We start from the raw sequence: 22264 nt of genomic DNA on the forward strand, positions 1-22264 counted from the left end.
GTACAGTCAGGATGATTTCAAAGATGTCACCTTTTTAATTGAGAGCAAATTTGAGTGGATAATGGAAGATGTTAGCAGCATACATTCAGAAGATCAAATTAAGTTTACACGTATTTGAATTTCTGTATTGAGTTACAGAACAATACAGTTATAACTTGTATAATAATAATAATAACTTGGTTATCATAATAACTTGGTAATAACTTGGTTGTCATGTTCTCTAAATAAGCATACAGATCAGCAGTATTTAACTGATATAATTTTTTTGTTCAGCTTACCATGGATACAGTCCAATGACAGAATGCCCACAAGGCTACAAGAGGATCAATGCTACGTTTTGTCAAGGTATGACAGTGTCCACAGCTGATAGTGTTTATTTTAAGTACTGGTTTTGTGTGATAGATCCAATGATATTTATGACTTAGCTGATTGAATCTAATCTATTTGTATTTGGGAAAAATGTTGGGGATTGATCTATCCATGTGTAGGTATATATACACACATTTAACTCTTTCCGAATACTGACAACACTATAAAGTGTCCTTTACTCCAGAATAAAAATGTTCAGAAACTTCTGTGCATATTTTCATTTTCTTTGATGTATGAAAATGACTTCATAAGGATTTGCTTACTTTGTTTTTCAGTAGAAATGCAGTTATTTTGCTAAACCATGCACCTTCAGACTGGCTCAGTTAAGTCATATGGAATTCACAACAGAGAAGAATTCCTATAGCCATTATACTATAGAACATATAGAGAATTGTTATTTTGGACTTCAGAGGTGAGATGCAACAGTATTGACTGTAGCCAGATAACAGCACTGGCAAGTCAATATGAAAAAACATGCATACCTGGCTGCTATGTAACAGCATGAACCACATACTGAAGCATGTACTTGCAAGAGTTCTATGGAGATAGGGTGTATATGCTGCATTACTTTCAAAATCATGCCTTGTATCTCCAGGCTGTAATCACGAAAGTTATCAAGCCCCAGACGTAAAGGGGCGTGGGAGCTGCATGATGAGTCATACAGCTACACTGAAGAGCCTCAGGGTATTTGGTTTTTCCCAGCCTATGGCATCTCTGCCTGAGGAAACTGAACAGATAACTGTGGACATGTGCTCCATATGCTTAGGTCTATTGACATTTCAACTGAAAGCTTTCTTAGTGTATGGATGAAGAAGTGGTATATCAGACTGCTACAAAAATAAATCATTTTTAGTAAACAAAACAGTATGGTTTGTATATCACTAAATGCATCATTATTTGCTGCTGCTTCCATTTCTGAGAGAGATATGAGCTACTATCTGAAAATTGCTCTGTCAGGCTTGTTAGCCTACCTGCTGCTCAGTTCCCTACCTAGTGGAGGATAGGGACACTTGGAGGATTGTGAGAGAAAATTGGGTCAAAATACTGAGAAACTAAATGGAGGAGAGCTGCAAATTGCAACTCAAGAGCTAGTTCCCTGATCTACAGAGAGAAATTGTAGCATTCTTCTAGTAAACAAAAGGGTTGTGAAGATTTTGGTGGATTTGTAGTGAGGGTGACTGCAAAGTGAAAAAGTGGATATAAGGCATGTGAATATAAGGCATCCAAGGACCACCTTTTCATATGTCAAATGGACAGGTGGGTGATATATTTCAGACATTTCAAAATTGTCTCATTCTGTATATTAGCTATGCGTTTTTTTTCAGAATATGTAGAAGAGAGGCTATAAAGTGTCTGAAAGGTAACGTGCACCCGTATCATCATATATCCCTCTCAACGTGGTCCAGGCAAGACAGGAACTTATGATATCTCCAGTAGTTGAGCCCAAACCTGACAGTTTGACATTCCTAGACAGCAGCAACCCAGCAAACATTTAAAGTAGAATAGGGCATTCAATTCTTTTCAAGATCCTCTTATCTACTTGTTGGCAAACATTACTAGATGGAAACCAAGATCCCAAATCAGGGGCTACAGACGGAAAGTGGTCTGATTCCTGTGAAAGCTGCCAGAAGTAGTTTGCCAGGAAGAAAAATGTTTCCAGGAAGTTGTTGCAGAGCAGCAATAGGCTGACAGAGAAGAAGAACATATGTTTCTAGGTAGGAAGGAATTCAGTCTTGCCATGATAGTGTGTGGCAATAGAGCAGTACCTGGTAGGCTATAAGCATTGTTTGTTTTACTGGGTTTTGCTAGTTTTATCTTGACACATTTTTTGTGCTATATAACCAATGCTGCAAGAAATGTTAGGCTTTAAAGAGTTTGTTTTATTTCTGCTACCATTATCCTGGAAGAAAAAAAAGGGTAGACTCAGAATATGATTGTAGTTATGCAATGGAAACTTAGAATTAAATCAGAGAGTGGGAGTCAGATAATCCCACTAGGAAGGAGACTGTTGATTAACTAAGGATGGGAGCAATTTCTTAACTTTCTGAAAGGGTCAGAGGTGGTGTCTGCTACAACTTTCTCACTTTGCAGTATGGAGACTTGGGTGGCTTCTCAGTAATTTACTCACCAACATGCTCTGGAAATGCAGTACAAATAAGGAAGGACTAGAGGGAAGGAATGCCCATGAAGCAAAGACAGGATTAATTGATTACCATTTTTCTCTCAGAGGGTCAGGATTTTGACCTTTGAGCAGTCATCAGGAAAACTGGCTTCATCTGTGAAAGAGCTTGCTTGCAGGGTATATTTCAGTCCTGAAATGGCCATTAACATGTGCTTCTCAAAGGCAAAAGCGTCCTTTTTGTGTTTATCTGAAGCAGACACACTTTTCTGAAAGAGAACGGAGCTAATGAAGAAATAGCTCTCTGTCTCAAGAACTTGAGCAAAGCAACAGCAGTAACTGTGAAGAGAAAAATGTTTAAGCTGCTGGCGAGGGAGCGCTCATTTTTTTGTAACAGCCGTTACAATTAAATTGGAAAGGAGCTGCACAGCATGTTCGTATGCAAGTATACATTTTAATTAGATTATTCTTTGCTGAAAGAGCGTGCATGCTGTGCCCATTCTCAGAAAGGGCCAGTACTGCCAGACCAAATAATAATAGGGATATATTTTTGAATCCTTGCCTGCAGCTTAAAGAGAGTGCTGTTTTCACCTAGATGTCATCCAACTTTCACTGCCTTTGAAAACTCCAGCCTAAAAGCCTAATTAACCATTTGCTCTACATTGGTTTTGCAGTCAAAAGCCTCCTTAGTTTACAAAGCCTGTGTGGTATTAGCATGATTAATAACCAGATCCTGATTTCTTTTTCCTTTCAAGTGAGAGAGCTGAAGTAATGAATCATTCTTCTCTCTGATGTATATGTAGGACAACAAAGAGTCATCTGTGGGTATGTTAATTAGAACAGCTTAGTATAATCGCAATCAAGGAAGCTTTTTTCCCCTCAGTAATTATCTTTTCAATTGGATGATTTATTACATGTACATGCCTAGATGCCCGTAGGCTGTCACTGAAGACAAAGTAGAGTTTATCAGAGTTGAAAGTTCTTAGTCAGAATGCATACACGGTCCTATTTTCTGGTTCCCTGTTTAGAATTATACTTACAGTTTCCTTCTTCTGCTAATGGTTTTCTTGGAAAACTGAAACAGGATGAAAAAAACAGCTGGTAAAAACAATTTGGATTACTTTTTCGGGAAACTGATGTGTGCCAATAGAGCACTTTTAAAAGTCTTATCTGGAAGGACTGGAAAAATACCTGAATCTTTGTTGTTTTTCAGCAAAGAGGCAAGTTGAACTTTACTGAGAAGCCCTCATTTGCTTAAAATTCAATGTAAATCACTCAAAGAAACTAGTATATATGTGTTATTGGATCAAATTCTGCAGTGATATGCATTGGGGACTTGAAGATTTTTTCCCTTGATTTCATCATGATCTAAAATAAGTTTTGAAGGTACATTCTGCCCTTCTACGTTTGTCTGTAAGATACAGTAATAAATGTTCTCTCTTTTACATATATGTAAATTTTATTGCTTAAAGGAGCTTAGCATCAAAAAATGCTAATTTTTGTTGCTTAGTTACTAAGTCAACAAACTTCTTTCAAATAAGTTATTTTATGATGATAGCATCGTGAAATAAATGTATCTCCAGAAACTGGGCTAGGTTATTGTTTGGACATTGATTATGTGTTTGAAAAGTCTGGCTCTGCAAATTTGTGTTCCAGTAAATTCCACACAGAAGCACAAAATGATTTGGATTGATTTCTCCTGCTGTTGCTCTGTTAGCACACAGAAATCAGTAGGTCATTTCCTAGAATAAGAAACTGTTTTTTCCCTGTAATTTTTAGAGAATATTTTGCAAAGCTTTCATTGCCAACCAAACCTTGTTGTTTGTTTCTTTTACCTAACCTTGTTCTCACAAATCAAATTACTATTGAAACAATGAGAATAGAGGCAGTATACCCTGAATGTTATATATTTCTTGAATGTTTTGGAGTTTTTTTGCAATGTAAGTTACAGCAGGAACAGTATTTTCTGAGCTGTCAGTAGATACAGTTGTAACTCAAGATTGTAAAGGGAATAAAAAATTATGCCTTCATATTGCGCCTTTTTGGAGACCATTCAGTCACGTACCCTCCCAAGGAAATTTAAAGTACACCTATGAAACTGAATTATTAGAACTATTCTATTATATTAGAACTTCCTGTAAGTTATTATTCCAGTCTTAGTATGTAGCTTGAGGTACTGTACATATCAAAGACCTTACCGCATGAAAATCTGGGCAGATGCTACTAAATATCATTCAGGAGCTAATAGTAAATAATTGCTAATTAAGTCACCCAATACTTTGACAAATGCTAATCGGTATATGATTGAACTATATGGTTTGCTTTACTTAAATGCAGCAAAATGTCTTAAGAATCTGGGATTCTTTTTGAAAGACAGGCTGTTTGTTTTGCATCAAACGCAGATAGGTATTTTCCATTCAATTTTATTACTTGTCTATTTAAACAAAGGCCAGTCTGCATACCTCCAAGAGGTTCTGAAAAAAATGAGAAATCTGATTTCAGAGCTAAGTGTAGAGGTCCCCCTTCAGAAATTTACTTTTCCATAGTGGTTAGGCCTGGAATCAGATGTGGACTGCAGATGTTATGACTGCTTGTGTCCTCTGGCACCTAACGCTTGTGACAGAGGATGTGAGAAAGTCTTCAGTACTTGTTGGCTCCTTCCTAGCCACAAGTTTGTCTGAATATTTCAATGCAGCTGTCAGGTCTGTGGTGTCCTGAGTAGGCTTTCTGCTCCTACAAGTTCTTCATGGTGCAGTATTTACAGGAACATGCTGGATATCAAGATGTCCTAGCTGGAGCTGGAGCACATTTAGTTTTTACGACCTGTCATCTATGTGACCACTTGCGTCTAAGGAAGGGGGAAGGAAAAAACAAAATCCAACTCAAGATCATTTGAAAAAGGTGGAATGGAACTTTTTTTTTTTTTTCTACTGGCACTAGCTTTGCATCTTCATTTTTTTTTTTTCTATTTACAAAAATAGTTTTTCTCTCAAGTTGCATTTCTTTGATATTTCAGCCCACTTTTATTCTGAATTCTGTAGTAAAAGAAAAACTGTATCTTAAGTTAAATGTTTACCCAAAGCTAATGGTTTATTTAGCTTTTAGCTCTCTGTGAGCACTAGTAGAAGGAACTAGATTCTTTTTTCTTATTTTCAAACCACTGTTCAGAATTTTCCTACCTACAGTCCTCAGTGGAAAAAAAAAAAACAGGGCAAGTCAGCATTCGGGAAAGGGGGAATTTGTTTCATAGTCGAAAAAAAAGTCTTAAAAGTTGCAAATACAGAAATTATGTTCTTTATGCATATAATATGACTTTGAAAACCTGACCTTATCATTGTCTTTTGAGGTGGATTTGTTGATGTTGTTACCCAAGTCATGTACCAAGTATGTAAAGTAGAAAAAGCATTGTACAAAAATGAGGCCTTCTGTTTCAAAAGGGAGATTAATTAATAGTAAATGACTTCATAGTGTTTGTCAGCCTATCTCAGTTTATATTTGCGCTGTTGAAAATTTGTGCAATAACCTCTGGTTGGTTGTTGAACTTGCTGGCTGTATTTTCTCATTCAAAAACGTTTTCTTTATAGCGATTGCTGTAGGTTTCAATCACGGACTCTCACATGATTACTGCTTTGACCAGAATGCATTAATAAACATGGACATTCAGTTCTAGAATTTTGCTTTTAACTCAAATGCTTGAGTGTGATTAAATACTTCAAGCTGTGATGATTTTGATGAGCATAAATTCTCTGCATTAAACATGGTGATGAAAGAGTGAATTTTGTTCTGTAGGAAAGAATGTTTCAAATTCCATTTAGTCTGTGACCAAATATGGGCCTCTGTTGCTATCTGTAAAGGGTAGACAGTGTCCTTGCTCCTCCAAAAGAGCTACAAGGCTGAAGAGGGAGCAGACAGCTTTACACCACCTTAGTGCTTCCTGTGATTCTGCATTAGGCCAGCTGGGTCTGGGTGGTCTGAAGAGCTGCTATAATGGTTAACACAGCCAAAACTCAGTGAAGTCCTTTTCCTAAATACTCTTCCATCTGGAGCCTGCCAAAGGGAAATACTGTAGGGCTGATATTCCAACCATCAGCTATGTATGCTGGTCTCCAGCAGAACAGCTCTCTGCTGATGAACTAATCCCTTTGCAACATTTAACTTGGCTATAGTGGACATCAGGCTTGGAAGTCTGTGTTGATATGTCTAAGGCTATTAAGCTGTGAAGCATTTTCATTTTTGCTTGCAGAAGAATCCAAGTCAAGTATTTCAATAAAAAGTGGGCAAATTATAAAGGGGGCTACTGGAGCTTTATGTTGCACCATACTCAGCATGCTCTCCAGGAGCCAAGCAAAGAATATTGTTTCAGCAGTAAGTGACAAGTCTCTGGGTATAAGTAGGCACGGGATTTTTTTTCTTAGGACTTGGTGTTTACACTTGGTATGGTTTGTTATCCTTGGAGAAGGGATACTCAGGCTACATCATGATGTCATTAATCCTGGAATGAACCTGAAATGATTCACTTCCTGAATGCAACTGAGTTAGGCATGCCATTGCACAAGGAAAGATAGGAGAATTTTGCATGTAGATTTCCAGTAAAGAGCTGAAGTAGTGTCAAAGAACAGCTGTTGCAGCCCCAAGAGTGTTTTGACCTACTTTAGAGGCAATTGTAGCAATTAGGAATGCAAGCAGAAAATGAGAAGGTAATACCTCCTGCAATATTTCCTCCCTTCCAGCACAGATTTTTTCCATCCACTGGCATACAGGAGAGAGAGAGAGGGAGATTCTACTGCGCTGTGCCCTTCTGTACACAATATCTATACAGTAGCAGGAGGGAGACTTCCTGTTTTATCATGTCTGTTGTTTTTTTGTTGTTGTTGTTTGTTTGTTTTAATTTTAAATACCTCTGAACAGAATTTGGTCACTTTTCTAGCCTCCTTTTAGAGTATCATTTCATGTATTTTCTTCTCAATTGTCAGTATTCTCCCATGTGCAGTGAGTTTGAGTTGAATAAATAAATCTTCAAATTACATATTTGAGAAATAGAGCTTGACCTTCAGAATATGGACTGAGGTGTTGGAAAAACCACAGGACTTTTTTTTATCTGTAAGCAAGGAAGAACTTTTTGGAGAAAAGTAAACAAGTAAAGGTTACTTTTTTTCTTTGCTTTCTCCTGTATTATTCAGTCCTTCCCTAAATCACAGTTATTGGAAGAAATGAACATGTGTTCTGATGCATGCACTTAGACTAGTGAAATTTAATTTACTGTTGTGATGTGCACAACATGTAATTCCAAATGTGTATGAGTGATTATCATAGAATCATAGAATCACAAGGTTGGAAAGGACCTATAAGATCTAGTCCAACTGTCCTCCCTTTACCATACCTACAGAAAACCCCTAAACCTTATCTCTTAGCTCCCTATCCAGACGCTTCTTGAACACAATGGATTATGGCTGTAAACAGGTCTGTTCTTCATCTATATCCATTAACTATTTGTGGAATAGGATTCTGGTGATGTGCTTTCAGAACACTGTTGTGTTTGAGGGTATTTTTAATGTGGCTCCTTTAAGATTGAATTCCCCTTGAATCTTTTTAGTAATCAACAAGAAAAAAAAAAAAACAAACAAAAAAAAAAACCAAAAAACAATGGTATTTCATTATTTTAAATCCAAGAAGATTTTCCATTTGATATTTTACTTGTCTATTCATTTCCATCCTCTAGTTACTAATAGATGTAAAAGTTGTTGAAGATAAAACTATTTTCAGACTCAGAAAAATGTTGTATGACTATTACCATTGTTTATAACTAAGTCAAAGTTAGCATATGCTTGTGTAAGTGAAGAACACTTCAAACTGTTCCCATCTTCCTCCTTTGCTTCTGATAGACTTTGTGTTTTTTTGTTTTGTTTCTAAGCATGAAACTAACACTTGTCATGTGAACAGGCAAACATTCAGTTAAGAAGTGGCTGTTACCTTTTTTGCCCCTGGAAATCCAGTGGCAGTGATTCATTAAGGCTTTGTGTTTTCTAAGAGCAGGTTCACCTGTCAGTTAGTAGATCTACAAAGCAACTGTGAAAAAAAGGTGTCAAACACTAATTGTTGTTGAGAGAGTTTTAAGCTGTTAGTGTGGAAGATTGTGACATAGGTCAACAGCATTTCAGGTGATTTACTTGCAACATCTGGATTGCTTAAAGACTGTTCTGCCTCTCCTAAAGAGTGTGGTAGCTGGCCACACTGAATATCAAGATGTTTGCTTGGAGGAGGGAGTAGGAGCTGGGACTATGTGCTAATCTGTATGTTACTACAGCATCATTGTCAAGTTTTGTACATTAGAATGGATATGTGAGAGTAGAGTCACCAACAAAGACTTTGGGATGGCACTTGGCTTCCGCTGCCACTATAATAAAAGTAAAACCTTCATTTCTTGTCAAACATTCACTGAGAGGAACCACCTAATCTAGGAGTGATGAGTGTTAAGGACCTGTCCCATTTGTTTGGCATGCATAAAACTAAATAACAGCAAAGGGTAGGACTGCCAGTGCAAAATGACATTGCATCATTGATGCCAATAGAGTTTTGCCAATTGTTCGTTTTGCTAAGCAGCGACTCCAACAAAATCAACACTTTATCAGATCCTTAATTATGTATAACAGCACCTACTGTGACAGATTGTGGTAGAGCCATGCCAGGTGCTGCGTGAAAAAGCTCCTTGCATAACCTTTTTTCTTTTTCACTAACCAAGAATTTTTACCAGTAGAACTTTGTCACTGTTTTCCTTGAGACCTGAACACGAATATTTAGTTGATCATTAGTAACTTCTATTTATCTATGTGTGGTTTATAGTAGCGCTGTGGAGCTCCTTAAAATATTTCTGCTTCATAGATGAGTGTTTGATCAAATCACTTCACAAATGTGCCTTCATTCTGTGCTCTATAGCAAAGGATCATTCAGACTTTAAAATAACTTCTTTAGTTTTTACAATGGGGCAAATGAATTCTTATTGTAATAGAGGTTTTAAATGTATTTTTTTTAAATCCACAAACATATATATATATATATATTTATATATATATAAAGAGATGGATTTAAAAAAAAGAAAGAAAGTCTTTTAATCTTAACCAGATTTTTTTTCTAGCTGCCTGAGCAAGTTGGTTCCAGTGCAGTTTGCACAGCTGGACAGGCTGGCAGGTAGTAAGAAACGTTTTGGGTTGGTGACATTTTGCAACAGTCTGAAATGAAATAGATAAGTCTATCAGAAAGGGGCTTTTCCACATGAAGTTCTTAAAAACTATTCTCATGTTTTTGGGATTGTTTTTTGTTTTTGATTGGGTTTCTTTTTGAGAAGGAGAAATTGAGATTTGTAATCAAATTCTGGCTCTTTTCTGTTTAATCCCTAGATAGACATGTGTAATTCAACATAGTGCATCATCTCAGTGAATCTATGAACTCATTCAGAAAACATGGCTTGGGAAAGACTATAATTAATATAATTAATTAAATTAATTATAATTAAGTTCCACTGAGACATGAGAATACATCAAAGACAACATAAAAAGGTAGACAAATTTAGCAAGAGGAATGTCCATACCAGGAAATGTGGAAAGCTGTGAAAGGAATATTCATTGCTATTTACCTACGCTTTAAGCTGAGCACGTGGCAGCGCTCACATTAAATACCAATAACAGAATATATTTGAGTGGGCTCTCTGTACTACAAACAGTCCAAGACAATGTTTTAAAATGCTAGACATACAAGAACATTTCCTCTAGAAAGGATTTTTGATACAGTAATGGCAGCATCAGTGAGTTTTTTTCTAGAACAACTGAATCATTTGGAAAGGAAGATGACTGTGTGTTTATGAATGACAAGGAGATTGCTACCTCTTTGCAATTTAGGCACTTTAGTGAATCGTGGTACTGAACCTTCATTATTAGTAGGCAAAACAGTAAAATGTGATTTTCTCAGAGTACTGCTGAATGCATTTGATGCATTCTGCTGCCTGCTTTTCTCAACAGCAACATGGAATAAAGTTCTGGGCTGTTATTTTTGTTTGGTTTCTTTTGTTTGTTTTAAAAGCATTTTGAGGACTAATCTGAGGGTGATGAGGCACTGGCACTGCTGCCCAAAGAAACTGTGGATGCCCCATTCATGGAGACATTCAAGGTCAGGTTGGATGAGAACCCTGGGCAGCTGAGCTGGTGGGTGGGAATGCTGCCCACAGCAGGGGGCTGGAACTGTGGATGGCCTTTAAGGTCCCTTCCAACCCAAGCCATTCTATGATCTAAAACTCCACTAGGTTTCCACAGTATGTAGAAAATTCAACAGTGGATTCTGAGAGTTTCAGTATTTGCATTATATTAGCTTCTAAGTATTTCATAATAATATCTATTTTTTCCTTGTTTAGCCTGATATGTTGAAAACAGAGAGCACAATACATGCATTCTTCCTAAGAACTTTGCAGCAGCGTCAATATGTTTCTATTTAGGGATGTTTCAAGAACGCACTTAGTTTGTGGATTGTTTTGTTTAACTCATGCCCCTAGTAGTCACAGAAAATACGATATTGAAACAGTGATGGTATTTCCTTTTGGAATCAGTTGGCACTCTGTGGATTCTTTCAGCCCTGTTATAATAATGAACCTAATTAGACTAAGCATCTGAAGAAGCTGTCTAAAAATTTTCAAGTGCATTAGAACAAGTCCAGTTTACTACATCTTCTGTAAAGTGAAATTCAAACACCGCTTTGCTTATATGGGATACCTTCCTGCTCAAAGACTGGATGTGTCAAAACATAGACTGCTGTAGTTAAAGGTCTTAAGAGTATTTCAGGAGTTTTTTTTCTGCTCTTTTTCTTTTGCCATTCTCCTTTTTCAGTAGTCTGCTCCCCTCTGAGGTCAGAAAGTCAAACAGTCTGGGAATTTCACTAAAAAATTCCTTTGAGGCAGAGCTGGTCTTTTGTAATTCATCTTGTTTCCATCGTATTTCATCCAAAGTTATAGAATATAAATTATCAATCTTTGTCACATGTGGCTCAGTGCATAGAGGTGAAGTCAGTGTCAAGATTAGATTGGGTACAGTAGTGGAAGGGCTGAGGGATAAGATCAGCACTGAATGTGCTACTTCTATTCAGTTGTGCTGTGAATTTAAGTCATATGGTAATGCATGGAGAGACAGACAGTCAGTCCTGTGAAGTAGGATGAAGGCGGTAATGTGAGAGATATTCAAGATGCTTTCTGTAGGTTTCCAAAAGCTAACTCCAGCACATCTGTTACATTTTACAAATTCAATTTCTTATCACCATTGATCATGTTGAATCCAGCAGCAACATACAATATCATCAAACCTGTGAAGACTTTATGAAAACTAAGAGGAAAGGTAATATATGATATATACTTTACTATGTACTTTAATGGTCAGTAATACCTGATTTCCAAGAAGCAGGCTGAAATATCAGACTTGTGCTCAAATTTTGTCTATATAGCAGTGCTGTATAAAAAGCTTCTGCTTTTCTTCTCAAAGACGAGCCAGGACAGATAAATTATGAGTTTGTGCTTAACTTTGCTTTCCTTCTGTCCCTTCTTTTCCTTCTTTCTGAGATTTTCATTTTTGGTGCAAACCTACATTGTTACTGTCTCCTGGAATAAAATCCTAGTTTGCCTGACTTGGTTACAGCTGCTATCTAGATGATTGTCAGAATAGGTCCTATTCTAAGAGTAAGTAAATTATAGATCCAATACCAGGCATGATAAAAGCCTGAATGCATGAGACATTGGTGAATAATTCAGTGATACCTGAAAGCAACGGTGTTGCAACGAGCCTGATAACATCAAACTTGATCCAGCAAGTCTCAGCAATTGTTAATTATTGCAAACTTATGTTTCTATGGATGCAGTCCTGTTTCAGTATCTGATTATTTTCAATTTTTTCACAGATATCAATGAATGTCAGTTACAGGGAGTGTGCCCTAATGGTGAGTGTTTGAATACCATGGGCAGCTACAGATGTACCTGCAAAATGGGATTTGTGCCAGACGCTACCCTTTCAAGATGCATAGGTGAGTAGTAGTGCAGATCTAAGTATTGAAATTAGATGCTTAATTGCAATTAATTATGACAGGTTATATAAGCAATGCCTACTGCTCCAAGCTGTACTTGTCCTTTTTTCATGTTTGCTTATTTAGCCATTCTGAGCACTCACACTTCTTTTTTGTCTCTTTCCTGGAATTCTTGGACTCCACCAGCAGCCACCCAGATTCTTGTCCTGTTTTTCCTTTCTCAAAGCCTTCAAAAGGCTTTCAGCCTCATACACTTTTGAGTCTTTCTCACCACTTTGTAATTCTTTTTCACATTTTTTCCCCTTTTCTGCTATTTCCTCAGCCTAAGTCAGTTCTGTATCCTACACTCCCCTCTTCCACCTCTGCAGCTTTAGCCTAGGTAGTTTCCATTATGGCTTTATGATGTCTTCCTCACCACACCTCACTTTTCTTCTTTGAGAGTTTTGAAATCCCCATGTTGTAAAAAAAACTGCAGCTTTTAGGGATGGAAGACTGCTACAGAAGGTGTTGGTTGATGTGAGCAAAACAGTATATTTTTCCAAGTCTGAGCTATAGACATTGTTGCCTTAGATTTGTGAAGTATAGTAAAATCAGGTTGAAGCAAACGGATTGCAATGGTTCAAACGGTTTAAGTACGAAGAGTTAGGGAAGTTGAATGATTGGTATTGCTCATTTCAGTGCTAATAAGCAGTCAATAAAACAAAATTTCTTCAAATCTAAACCTCAAGGTAGAAGAATGTGGGTTATATTAGATATATTCTTTTCCTTTTTATTTTACTCCAAAATTTCAAAAGGAATAGACATTATAAAGTAAAATCTCAATAATCTGATGTGGGTTTTTCTGTGGTAGTGAAAAGTACATTTGAACAATTTTTAGAACTTTTGATTTCTTTAAAGTGTAAATTACATTCCTGTGTTGCCCTGGCAAAGCCTGATACAACAGCAGATTTTAACTAGTGTTTTAGTACGCAGTGCAAAATTATATATGTACAGTGTGTCCAATGGAATGCTGCACAGAGCCCCTGGTTAACATTCTAGGCTTGAAGACTAAACGCAAAATGCATGCTATGAGATCAGGCTGGATGGTAGTGCCACCAACATTACAACATTGGGAGCTGAAAAACAAGACAGGGACAATGTAAAATACTGTTTTTACACATGTACAAGTCATAGAATTATGGAGCACAAAAAAAAACAAAACTAACAAAAAGCAAGCATAAAAAAAAAGCAACAGATTTGGCAGCCATGTAGATTGGACATACGTTGGCAACAGTGAACAGTACCATCTTCTCTTCCACTTCCATTGCAGCTGATAGTCCTATGGTTGCTGAGGAGAAAGGACCCTGCTACCGGTTTGTTAGTGCAGGAAAGCAATGCATGCATCCTCTTTCTGTGCAGCTCAGCAAGCAGCTTTGCTGTTGCAGTGTTGGAAAAGCCTGGGGCCCGAACTGTGAGAAGTGCCCCCTTCCAGGAACAGGTAAGAACTACTCATTAAAATTGCAACAACTTTGTTACACATGCCTTTAAAAAATAATAATAATAATAGTAATCAAATAATTGATTTAAAAATAAGCCATAAGTTTCTGCCAGTAAATTAGGACTGTTCTACAGTTATAGTTTCAGTGTGGTGGTAGAATACTTATGTACTGCTTCTTAAAGGCACAGGTTAAAGGATGACAGTGTTTGATAGCTGCAAATGCTGGCCACTGCTTCAGAGTTCTGTTCTCTGCCTTTGCCTAAAACTTAAATGACTAAAGTTGGAGTCTGGTAAAAATTGATCTAAGGTTTTGTCAAAGTCTATGGTCAAATTGATATCTTTAAAAGCTTCATTGAACATCACTTATTATGACTCATATAAATGTCCATTCTGATCAGTATTTCAACACCTGAGATTTGCAGTGTAATTTACTCTTCATACCAAATCTGCTGCTGAAGATGTCACTGTTATAATACAAGTCATGTATTTCTCTGGAATACTGTATAAGAATTCAGATTTTGAAAAGTAACTAATGGTTTTGGGAAATGCACAGCTAACAGAGGTGCGATGAAAGTAATGGGTTCCTTACTTCCTTAAGCTGGGCATATGAAATAGAAGTAACCACAATTTTTGAGTATTTCAATTTATATTTAAAACCATTGTTTCCCATTATTAGGTTACTGGTTTGATGAATGTGATTTTGAGTTCCAGTTTCATTTCAGATAGATAGTATTTCTTATAACCTTTAAATGCAGCAAAATGAATTCATCAGGTGACTAGCAATGTTACTGTAGATGCTTCATAAGAATATTGCATGAGACTTCATGCCTAACTCCATATATTCTGGAGCAGAGAATGTGTCTTGCTTTACAAAAGTGACTGCTTTCTTGTCATAAAAATCCATCATTTAATAATATTGTTTGCAATTGATATTTTAATGACTGTTCTTAATGAAAAGACTTGGGAGACAGTCTGTGAGTAGAAAGTTCTGATGAGCTATGTGGGAAACACTTTTCCCATTTCATGGCAATTTTCATTATTTAAAAACATGTTCCTTTCTATAACAGGTTAAATTCATAATGATCTTTCAGAGTTTTCAGTGAAAAATGTGTGAAAGTGGGGTGTTCCAGAATGGGGTAATGTATTTACTGCAGCATCCCATGTTACTGTAAGAGTCACTGCATTTGAAAGTCATCATCTCTTTCTCTCTGATATCTTTTAAAATGCTTGTATGAGGTAGACCAGCTCTGAGAGACTGAGAATGGCCAGATTTGTATACGCTGGTGTTGAGAGCACTTTTATGAGCTACGTAAGAATCAAGTTCACCTTTCCATTCTGCAGTTGAGAAAATGTGACCCAAATGAAGATTTCCTACATCTGCATCTGTAGGAATGAGTTTCAGATTGTCTGTCTTCCTTCTTTGACCAGAGCTCTAACTCTCAATTGGGTGTTCTTCTGTCAAAATTTGATATAAACACTTACCCAACAAAAAGTACTTCATTGTATTGAATCCACTTAATTTAATCAGTTTCACCCTTCATCTTTCTGTATTACTAATGCACCTTCTGTATCCACTGCAAGAAGGATAGCATTTGTAGTCAAAAATCTCTAACTTAATAATATATAATTCAAATACTTCATTAGTGAAGTATCCATAGCAAGTATTTTGCTTTTATTTTAAACACTAATTTCTTTTTTAACTCCGGTGCATTTTCAAAGCAATATTTGTGAAGCTACCAATGTCCCGCTCCATGCATCTCTTAAGAAACTGTAAGAAATCACATCGGGCACTTGGAAAACTACATCTGTGGTGTTTCATCCTGACATGGGCTTTACCTATAGCACCCTTTAAAAGGACTCCTGAAGGGCCCTCTGTCTGTGACAGGAGTATAACTGTTACTTTAATGGGAACAAAGCCTTCCACTAGGACTGCAAAACCTGATGCTCATGTGGACAAGCTGCACAGATCAGAGCAAGTGCTGCTGCCTAATTTTTATTACCTTTCAATATGACAGCCTTCTAAATGAGATTGTTGCCACTCTTTTCCAGTTGTGATTTGGTTTTGCCTTTTTTTTTTTTTTTTTTTTTTTTTGTGAACCTCATCTTGTTTTTCTCCAGCCCAGTGATATCCCTGGGAGGACTCATTTGGTTCAGTAGAATTTGCATCAGGGCTGGTGTGAGAACTCTAATGGGCATCACATGGGATATTGTTTCGGATTGATTCTCTTCTGTTCCTTTAGTACAGGGATGGTGAGACTTTTTCTCCTCAGTTTCTGCAAAAAAGGAGTGACAGAAGTAGTAATTTTAATTCCTTATGATAATGACAGTTTGCGTATTTAAATTTGCACTCAGGAATGTACTGTTTGAAGAGGCTTAATTTAAAAAATGGTCCTGTTAGATCATAGTGGTAGATTAAACATAACTGAGGGAAGATGTTAAACTGTAGTGGAAACCTAGGAATAAACATCCAGAACATGCTTTTGGGAGAGCGTTCAGTCATATTAGTATGCAATGCATAGTTTCTCTTTAAATACTTTTTTGAAATAAAAATGTGTATACGGTAGCAGATTAAATTTATTAGTGGTTTTCATTATGTTTTCCACTATGTCAACATATTGCACTTTTAGACTCCTAAAAGGAATATTTTCCCATCCCAAATCTAGCTGCTTTTAAGGAAATCTGCCCTGGTGGAATGGGTTATACGGTTTCTGGCCCTCACAGAAACAAGCTATATCATCACCCTGCAGTTAGAGTACAGCCACCTGTCATTGGCAAGACCCCGATTACTCAACCTGTTGCTAAAGGTACTTCTCCTCCACCTCTCCCAGCAAAGGAAGAGCCGGTGGAGGCACTGACCTTCTCACAGAAAAGTGAGCCTGACATGGCTGTGCAAGAAGGTGAGAGTGGGAAAATTCAGTCTTACTATTTTTCTGTGCATGCGTCTTCAGTGGTGTGTTTCTTTGCACAGTAGTTGTGTACGACACAGGATAAAGAATTCACTTCCCAAGGCAGATCGTTCCGTATAATAGGTGATTTGTGTTACGTGATTGATTTCTGGAGTTACGTATAGCTCCCAGCATGTGCTGAGAATGCTATGGAGAGAGAGACGTTGCTTTGGTCTGATTAGTGTTTATGATAAGAAATAGCAAATGTATGATGTATAAAGATGCTTATCATCTCTAAAATGTAACAAAGGACTCAACTCAGGCTCTGATTCACTAGTATTTGGGTGGCAGGGTGAAGGGCTTGTCAGTCAGTGTCTTCTGTGGGATAGCACCACCTTATGTGGGCATGCCTTACCAGCCTGTGGTCATGTATCATCTCCCTCAGCTGTGCACTCTCTCATTCCGACTACTTTAGACTGTTTAATGGTTAGCTGATTCCGTTACTTATATTTCTTGCAGACTCTTTGTGGTTTTCTACAAGCTCTGCTAAGAACTTCTAGCAGCTGCAATTGCCCTGAGCTTGAAACAAAGACAGAAACAAAGAAATACAGAAGGCAGCGCTGCTGCAAACACGTAGCCAACAAATTTGAAAAACCTTCTGCTACAGAGTGCATAATAAGTTATTTCCAAGCAGGAGCTACTTATCTGTATGTCTGGCCATTACTAGAAAGAGTTTAATTCAGTTGGTTTTGCAGAGTTCTATCCAAGAGGAGTTACTTTCCTGTTAGTATCAATGCTCCTGGTTTTGCTTTTGGGGGGGAAAAAAAATGGAGCTTAACTGAATCTGGTGAGAAAATAAATCATCTGAATTTACTTGTAGTCTGCAGGACTGTATAATCTCAGATGTGCCTTTGGGTCTTTCTCTGTTTAAAAGTGGTATATGGTTTCCTGACAGATCGATTTAGTGATGAGAAGAATTGCCACGTTCTGGTAAATCTTGAAACGCAGAATCTGACAAAAAGAGAAGTGTTAGTTTTAAAAATAATTTAAGAAGTAAAAGCCCAAAACCGCTTTCACAAATGCTTGTCATAAGTCAGCAATGACACGTAAATGCTTGAATTTCATATTCCATTTTGAGTTCAGGTTTTGAATTTTTGAAGTGCAAGGAGAGATAGGTTTTATTTTTTTCTTCTGTGAAAAATGTTCATTTTCAACAAGAAAAAATTCCTAAAAGGTCTTATAGAGGCATACAGATTTTCAAGTAATTTTTATGTGAAAAACAAGACAAAAATACTTCCACTTGCATTAAAAAAACCTACTTTTAAAACATTTTCCTTTAACAATAAATTTGTAAAAAAAAATGTTACTGATTATTTATGTGTCACTATGATAATGATATTAATTTAACCTTTAAATAATTACAGGTGTTGATATTCCTTAAGGAATTTTAAGAGTTTAGTCAGTGAGTAAATATCAAATGGGTTCCTTGAATTGTTTTGAGGGGGAAAAAGAAAATAGAAACCTGTAAGAAGGCTGAATATTAAGTAAATAATTACAAGCACTGGTTGATGCCCAGAATCTTTCATGGCTTCAGGTCAGCTTTTGCGTTTGTTTTGGGGAACACTACTTCAGGTTTTCACAATTTGGAATAAGGAAAGAGTCTGAAAGCTTTCTGTAATGGTGACAACCATCTTCAAATGTGATAGCAGTTTGAAATCGAATGTGTAAGTTAGTGTTATGCAAAGATTGATTAATTTTCTTTTTTTTCTTTCTGGTTTTAGTGGCAACTGCAGCCCCTGATCAGGTAAAACATTATGTAATATGTCTAGGAATTAGAATGCAGGCCGTGTGTACGATCTGTGGTGCAGTAACTCTGAGGAGGATTTAGGCTTTGCAAGGAACAAGCAGCTCTCTGTGGACAAAAAGGCAGACAGGAAAGTATAGGAAATAAATGACTTTAGCCTCCCTTTAGTGTTGGTAAAGGGGCTGGTGCGGTCTTGTTCTGTCCAGTCATGGAGTCTATATTTTAAGGAGGATCTTGAAAACTGTAAGCTGTACAAAAAAGAAACACTGATAATGACAGCTACAGAAAATGAGCTGGGGGCAAACAGCAGGAAGCTGTGAGGGCTGTTTGTGATGCCTGCCTGAGAGACTCATTAGTACCTACTTCAGTTGCATAGTTTTGGTTTGTTTTTTTTTTAGAATCAGAATATATTCAGTGGAGAACAGGTGCTTATCTGTTTTATGTCCTTCATTCTGGAAGTTTTAGGTCATCTCTGCCAAAGATCACAGGATCTGTTGTGAATAACTGCAGCTGTGCTTCATACCTTTTTCCTAAAGGCTTACAAGCATCCAACATGAAAACATGATGTTCAGAGCAATAGCTAAGAGAGAACCTTTCACAGCTGTCAAAGATTTACAGATGTGACTGTATATACTTTTGTGTGATGGAGTTGCAATTAAATACTATTTTTAAGCATCTAAAGACTAGAAGATAGGAGAACTATGGAGTGACAAAGCCAAAGATAGGATTAGAATCTCTGTGAAACGGCTTCATTAAATAAAACCAATGTTGGATTGTATACCATAGTTTAAAAAACAGTATTCCTTGTTCTTTCGTGTCTATTTTGGTGAGGATTAATGACCTGCTATCTAAAGCCTCTCATGGGAGAATATTAGCAGTTTCTCAATCCAGGACTTCATGATTTCTTATGATAACTGAATTATGATGGTGTTTTCAGAAAGTAAATTTCTAATTATTCTTTTAGGAATTAGTTTCACTTGATCAAGAAAAGCAAATCCTAGAGCCTGGACAGCCTCAGCTTTCTCCTGGAATTTCAACAATTAACCTGCATCCACGGTTTCCAGGTAATTTGTCTTTTAGTGAGAGACTACTTGCAACTCTTCAAAGAACGGGGAGAATGGCAGTGGTAACAGAGTAGTGAAAAACGCACTGCAACTTATTAAGCAATTTTTCCATGAGTTGAAAGGGTGGGGGAAAAAAAGGACAACAAAATAGCAATGGAAGCTGTATTGGGATGAATTGAGAGGTTGGCATTGTTTGGATGCTACACAAGTCATGTAAAACAAAGGTACGCTGTGGACAAAAGTGATATCCTGGGGTGTGTATGTGAGAATTTGAAGGTCGGCAGAGTTAAAGCCTTACAACCCACTCAAGAGGAAACGTTATTGAAGTGCCTTCTTATAGAAGTATGCAGAACTTCAGATGCAGAAGTTTTACTGTTCTTGCTTTCTTCAGCACCTCAGGTTGTTGTATTTTTCAGAAATGCTAAAGTGGTAGAATGATGGCTACCCAATTATACTATTTTTTCTACTCCAGATCTAAGCTGAATAAACCAGTGAAAAGCCTCATAGTACCTGGCTAGTTCAGTATCATGTGTGGATGGTCTGAGGATTTAGGGGTGGTTTGTTTGTTTTTATATATGATTGATTTCCATTCCATGTCACACAGTAGTGATTGAGAAAACATCTCCTCCTCTGCCTGTTGAAGTTGCTCCTGAAGTCTCTACTTCGAGTGCAAGTCAAGTAATTGCACCTACGCAAGTTACAGGTATTGTGTTTCCTTTTACGTACTAAAATAAGTTAAGAAATGACTGAATTCCTAACACAGTAACTTGTTCCACATTAGTTCAGAATCAGAATAGCCAAGACAGTATTGCTGTAGAACAGAAAGAAGTACTCTGTGGAGAGGTAGGAAGAAAAAGTACAAAAAAACCCTACAGAAATTAGGGTGCTGTCACCAGAGCCTGGAATGGGCCCTCCCAGGATTGTGATTTATAACTGAGTTTCTAGGCACTACCACAGCTCAGAAAATAAAAGTAAGACTGTACAGTCAGTGAAGTAAATAGCATCAAGCAGAACAGGTATGGTTCAATCTGGTGTGTGTCCTGTCTGAGCTCTACAGACTAACCAGGCTGTTGGAGGTGAAGGGTTGAAAAAGTGACAAGAGGAACATCCTGATGTAAGCTTTGCTGTCAGAAGAGTACTCAGCAGCAACCAAACAGAGGAGACAGTGGAGCAGTAAAGTTTATTGTTATATTGTCCAGAGGTAGAAGTTGAATGTATGAAAGGGAAGGAAGTGAGACTGAGGAAGTGTATGCTTTCTTCTTTTTTTTTTCCCTCTTCAAGACCACAAAGAGGCCTCTGCAGGTAGAGAGTATGACTAGCATTAGATATCACTAAAGGTGTTGAGTGGTGTGAGTGAAAGAAATGCTGAGGAGCAATATCATATTATACTGTGAGCAAACTAAATCAAGGTTTGTGGACTAAATAAATTCCAAGTCAAGACAGAAACAGCAAGACAGATTATGCCAGATTCCAGGTGTGATGATGGATGGTGAGTTTTCATCCACAGGCTGTATTCCTTCTGGAAAACTGTGGTAGAAGTGATTTTTTTGGCAGTGATAGAGCAGGATCGTACTGCTCTATCTTTAAGGATTATACGTGAACTAATACCCATGTTGTTATCCCCATTTTGTCCCTTGACATAGAAGGCAGCTGTTAGAAAGCATCAGAAACCATTTTAGATACCTGAGAGAAAATCTCACAGTTAAAGTGGATTACAAAATATCCTCTCTCTTTGAAACTGAAGGGGACTATTTCCAATGTTATCTTGCAAGAACTGAGATGGAAGCAAGCAAACCATGGGCTGTTCTTTCAAACTTCCATCTTTTCCTTTCTCTCTATACTCATTTTTTTCCATACATGGAGGTTGTATGAGTGAGTCTTCTTTTCAGATCTTTGGTCTTGTCTGTGCAGCAAACGCTGTCCTGCAGAAGTTCACTATGTTTTCATATTGAAATGATGATTAGCCAGGGGGGAAAAAAAGATCTACATTTTTTTAAGTTTAAGAGAAGACCTTCTGTGGAAATTCCCAGATTTTTTTTGTGTTACATGTGTGGATGGAAGCCGATTTTGTCACAGTTCACTTACAACATGTATAACTGTAGGATTTTTCTCAACCGTTTCTTATACCAGAGAGTGCCTACCAGTATGAGAGGTACTAGAATTATGTTATGGTTATGTAGTTCAGTAATCTCTGTGTATTTTAACTTCCTTCTTCTTCTGATGCTCAACTTAATGCTGTATGTCATTAAGTTGAATGGCATTAAATTTGAAAGGGCAAGTGTACAGGGAAATCTGTACTGCCATACCCATGGCTAACCATTTCTTACTCTGTGCATAATTTTCTCTGTTGCTGTTTTTGTCCCATATGTTAAAAGTGATTTCATGTTTCTATATTGGTCCCTCTTACAGTGTTAATTCTGAAGCACCTGTGGGAAAATTGTTCAATTTCATTTGGTCAGATATATTGTGGAATTGATCTGAGTATCTCTTTGCTCC

The 22264-nt window shown here is 37.2% G+C and overlaps 1 protein-coding gene across 9 annotated transcripts in view; it reads left to right on the top strand.

The window, feature by feature from the left end:
- The window catches only part of LTBP1 (latent transforming growth factor beta binding protein 1), a 174039-nt gene that overhangs the window by 92532 nt on the left and 59243 nt on the right, over positions 1-22264 (top strand). For 2 of the 9 annotated variants that reach the window (XM_072331460.1, XM_072331458.1), the window contains exons 9-15: positions 274-345; positions 12416-12538; positions 13848-14015; positions 16679-16912; positions 18682-18704; positions 19669-19768; positions 20373-20471. In XM_072331460.1, coding sequence (XP_072187561.1) covers positions 274-345; positions 12416-12538; positions 13848-14015; positions 16679-16912; positions 18682-18704; positions 19669-19768; positions 20373-20471 — 819 coding nt within the window. The remainder of the gene's footprint in view (positions 1-273; positions 346-12415; positions 12539-13847; positions 14016-16678; positions 16913-18681; positions 18705-19668; positions 19769-20372; positions 20472-22264) is intronic. The other 7 variants (XM_072331464.1, XM_072331461.1, XM_072331459.1 and 4 more) reach the window with 5 other exon arrangements.

The sequence above is a fragment of the Excalfactoria chinensis genome, chromosome 3 (genome assembly GCF_039878825.1).
Source record: "Excalfactoria chinensis isolate bCotChi1 chromosome 3, bCotChi1.hap2, whole genome shotgun sequence".
Lineage (NCBI taxonomy): Eukaryota > Metazoa > Chordata > Aves > Galliformes > Phasianidae > Excalfactoria > Excalfactoria chinensis.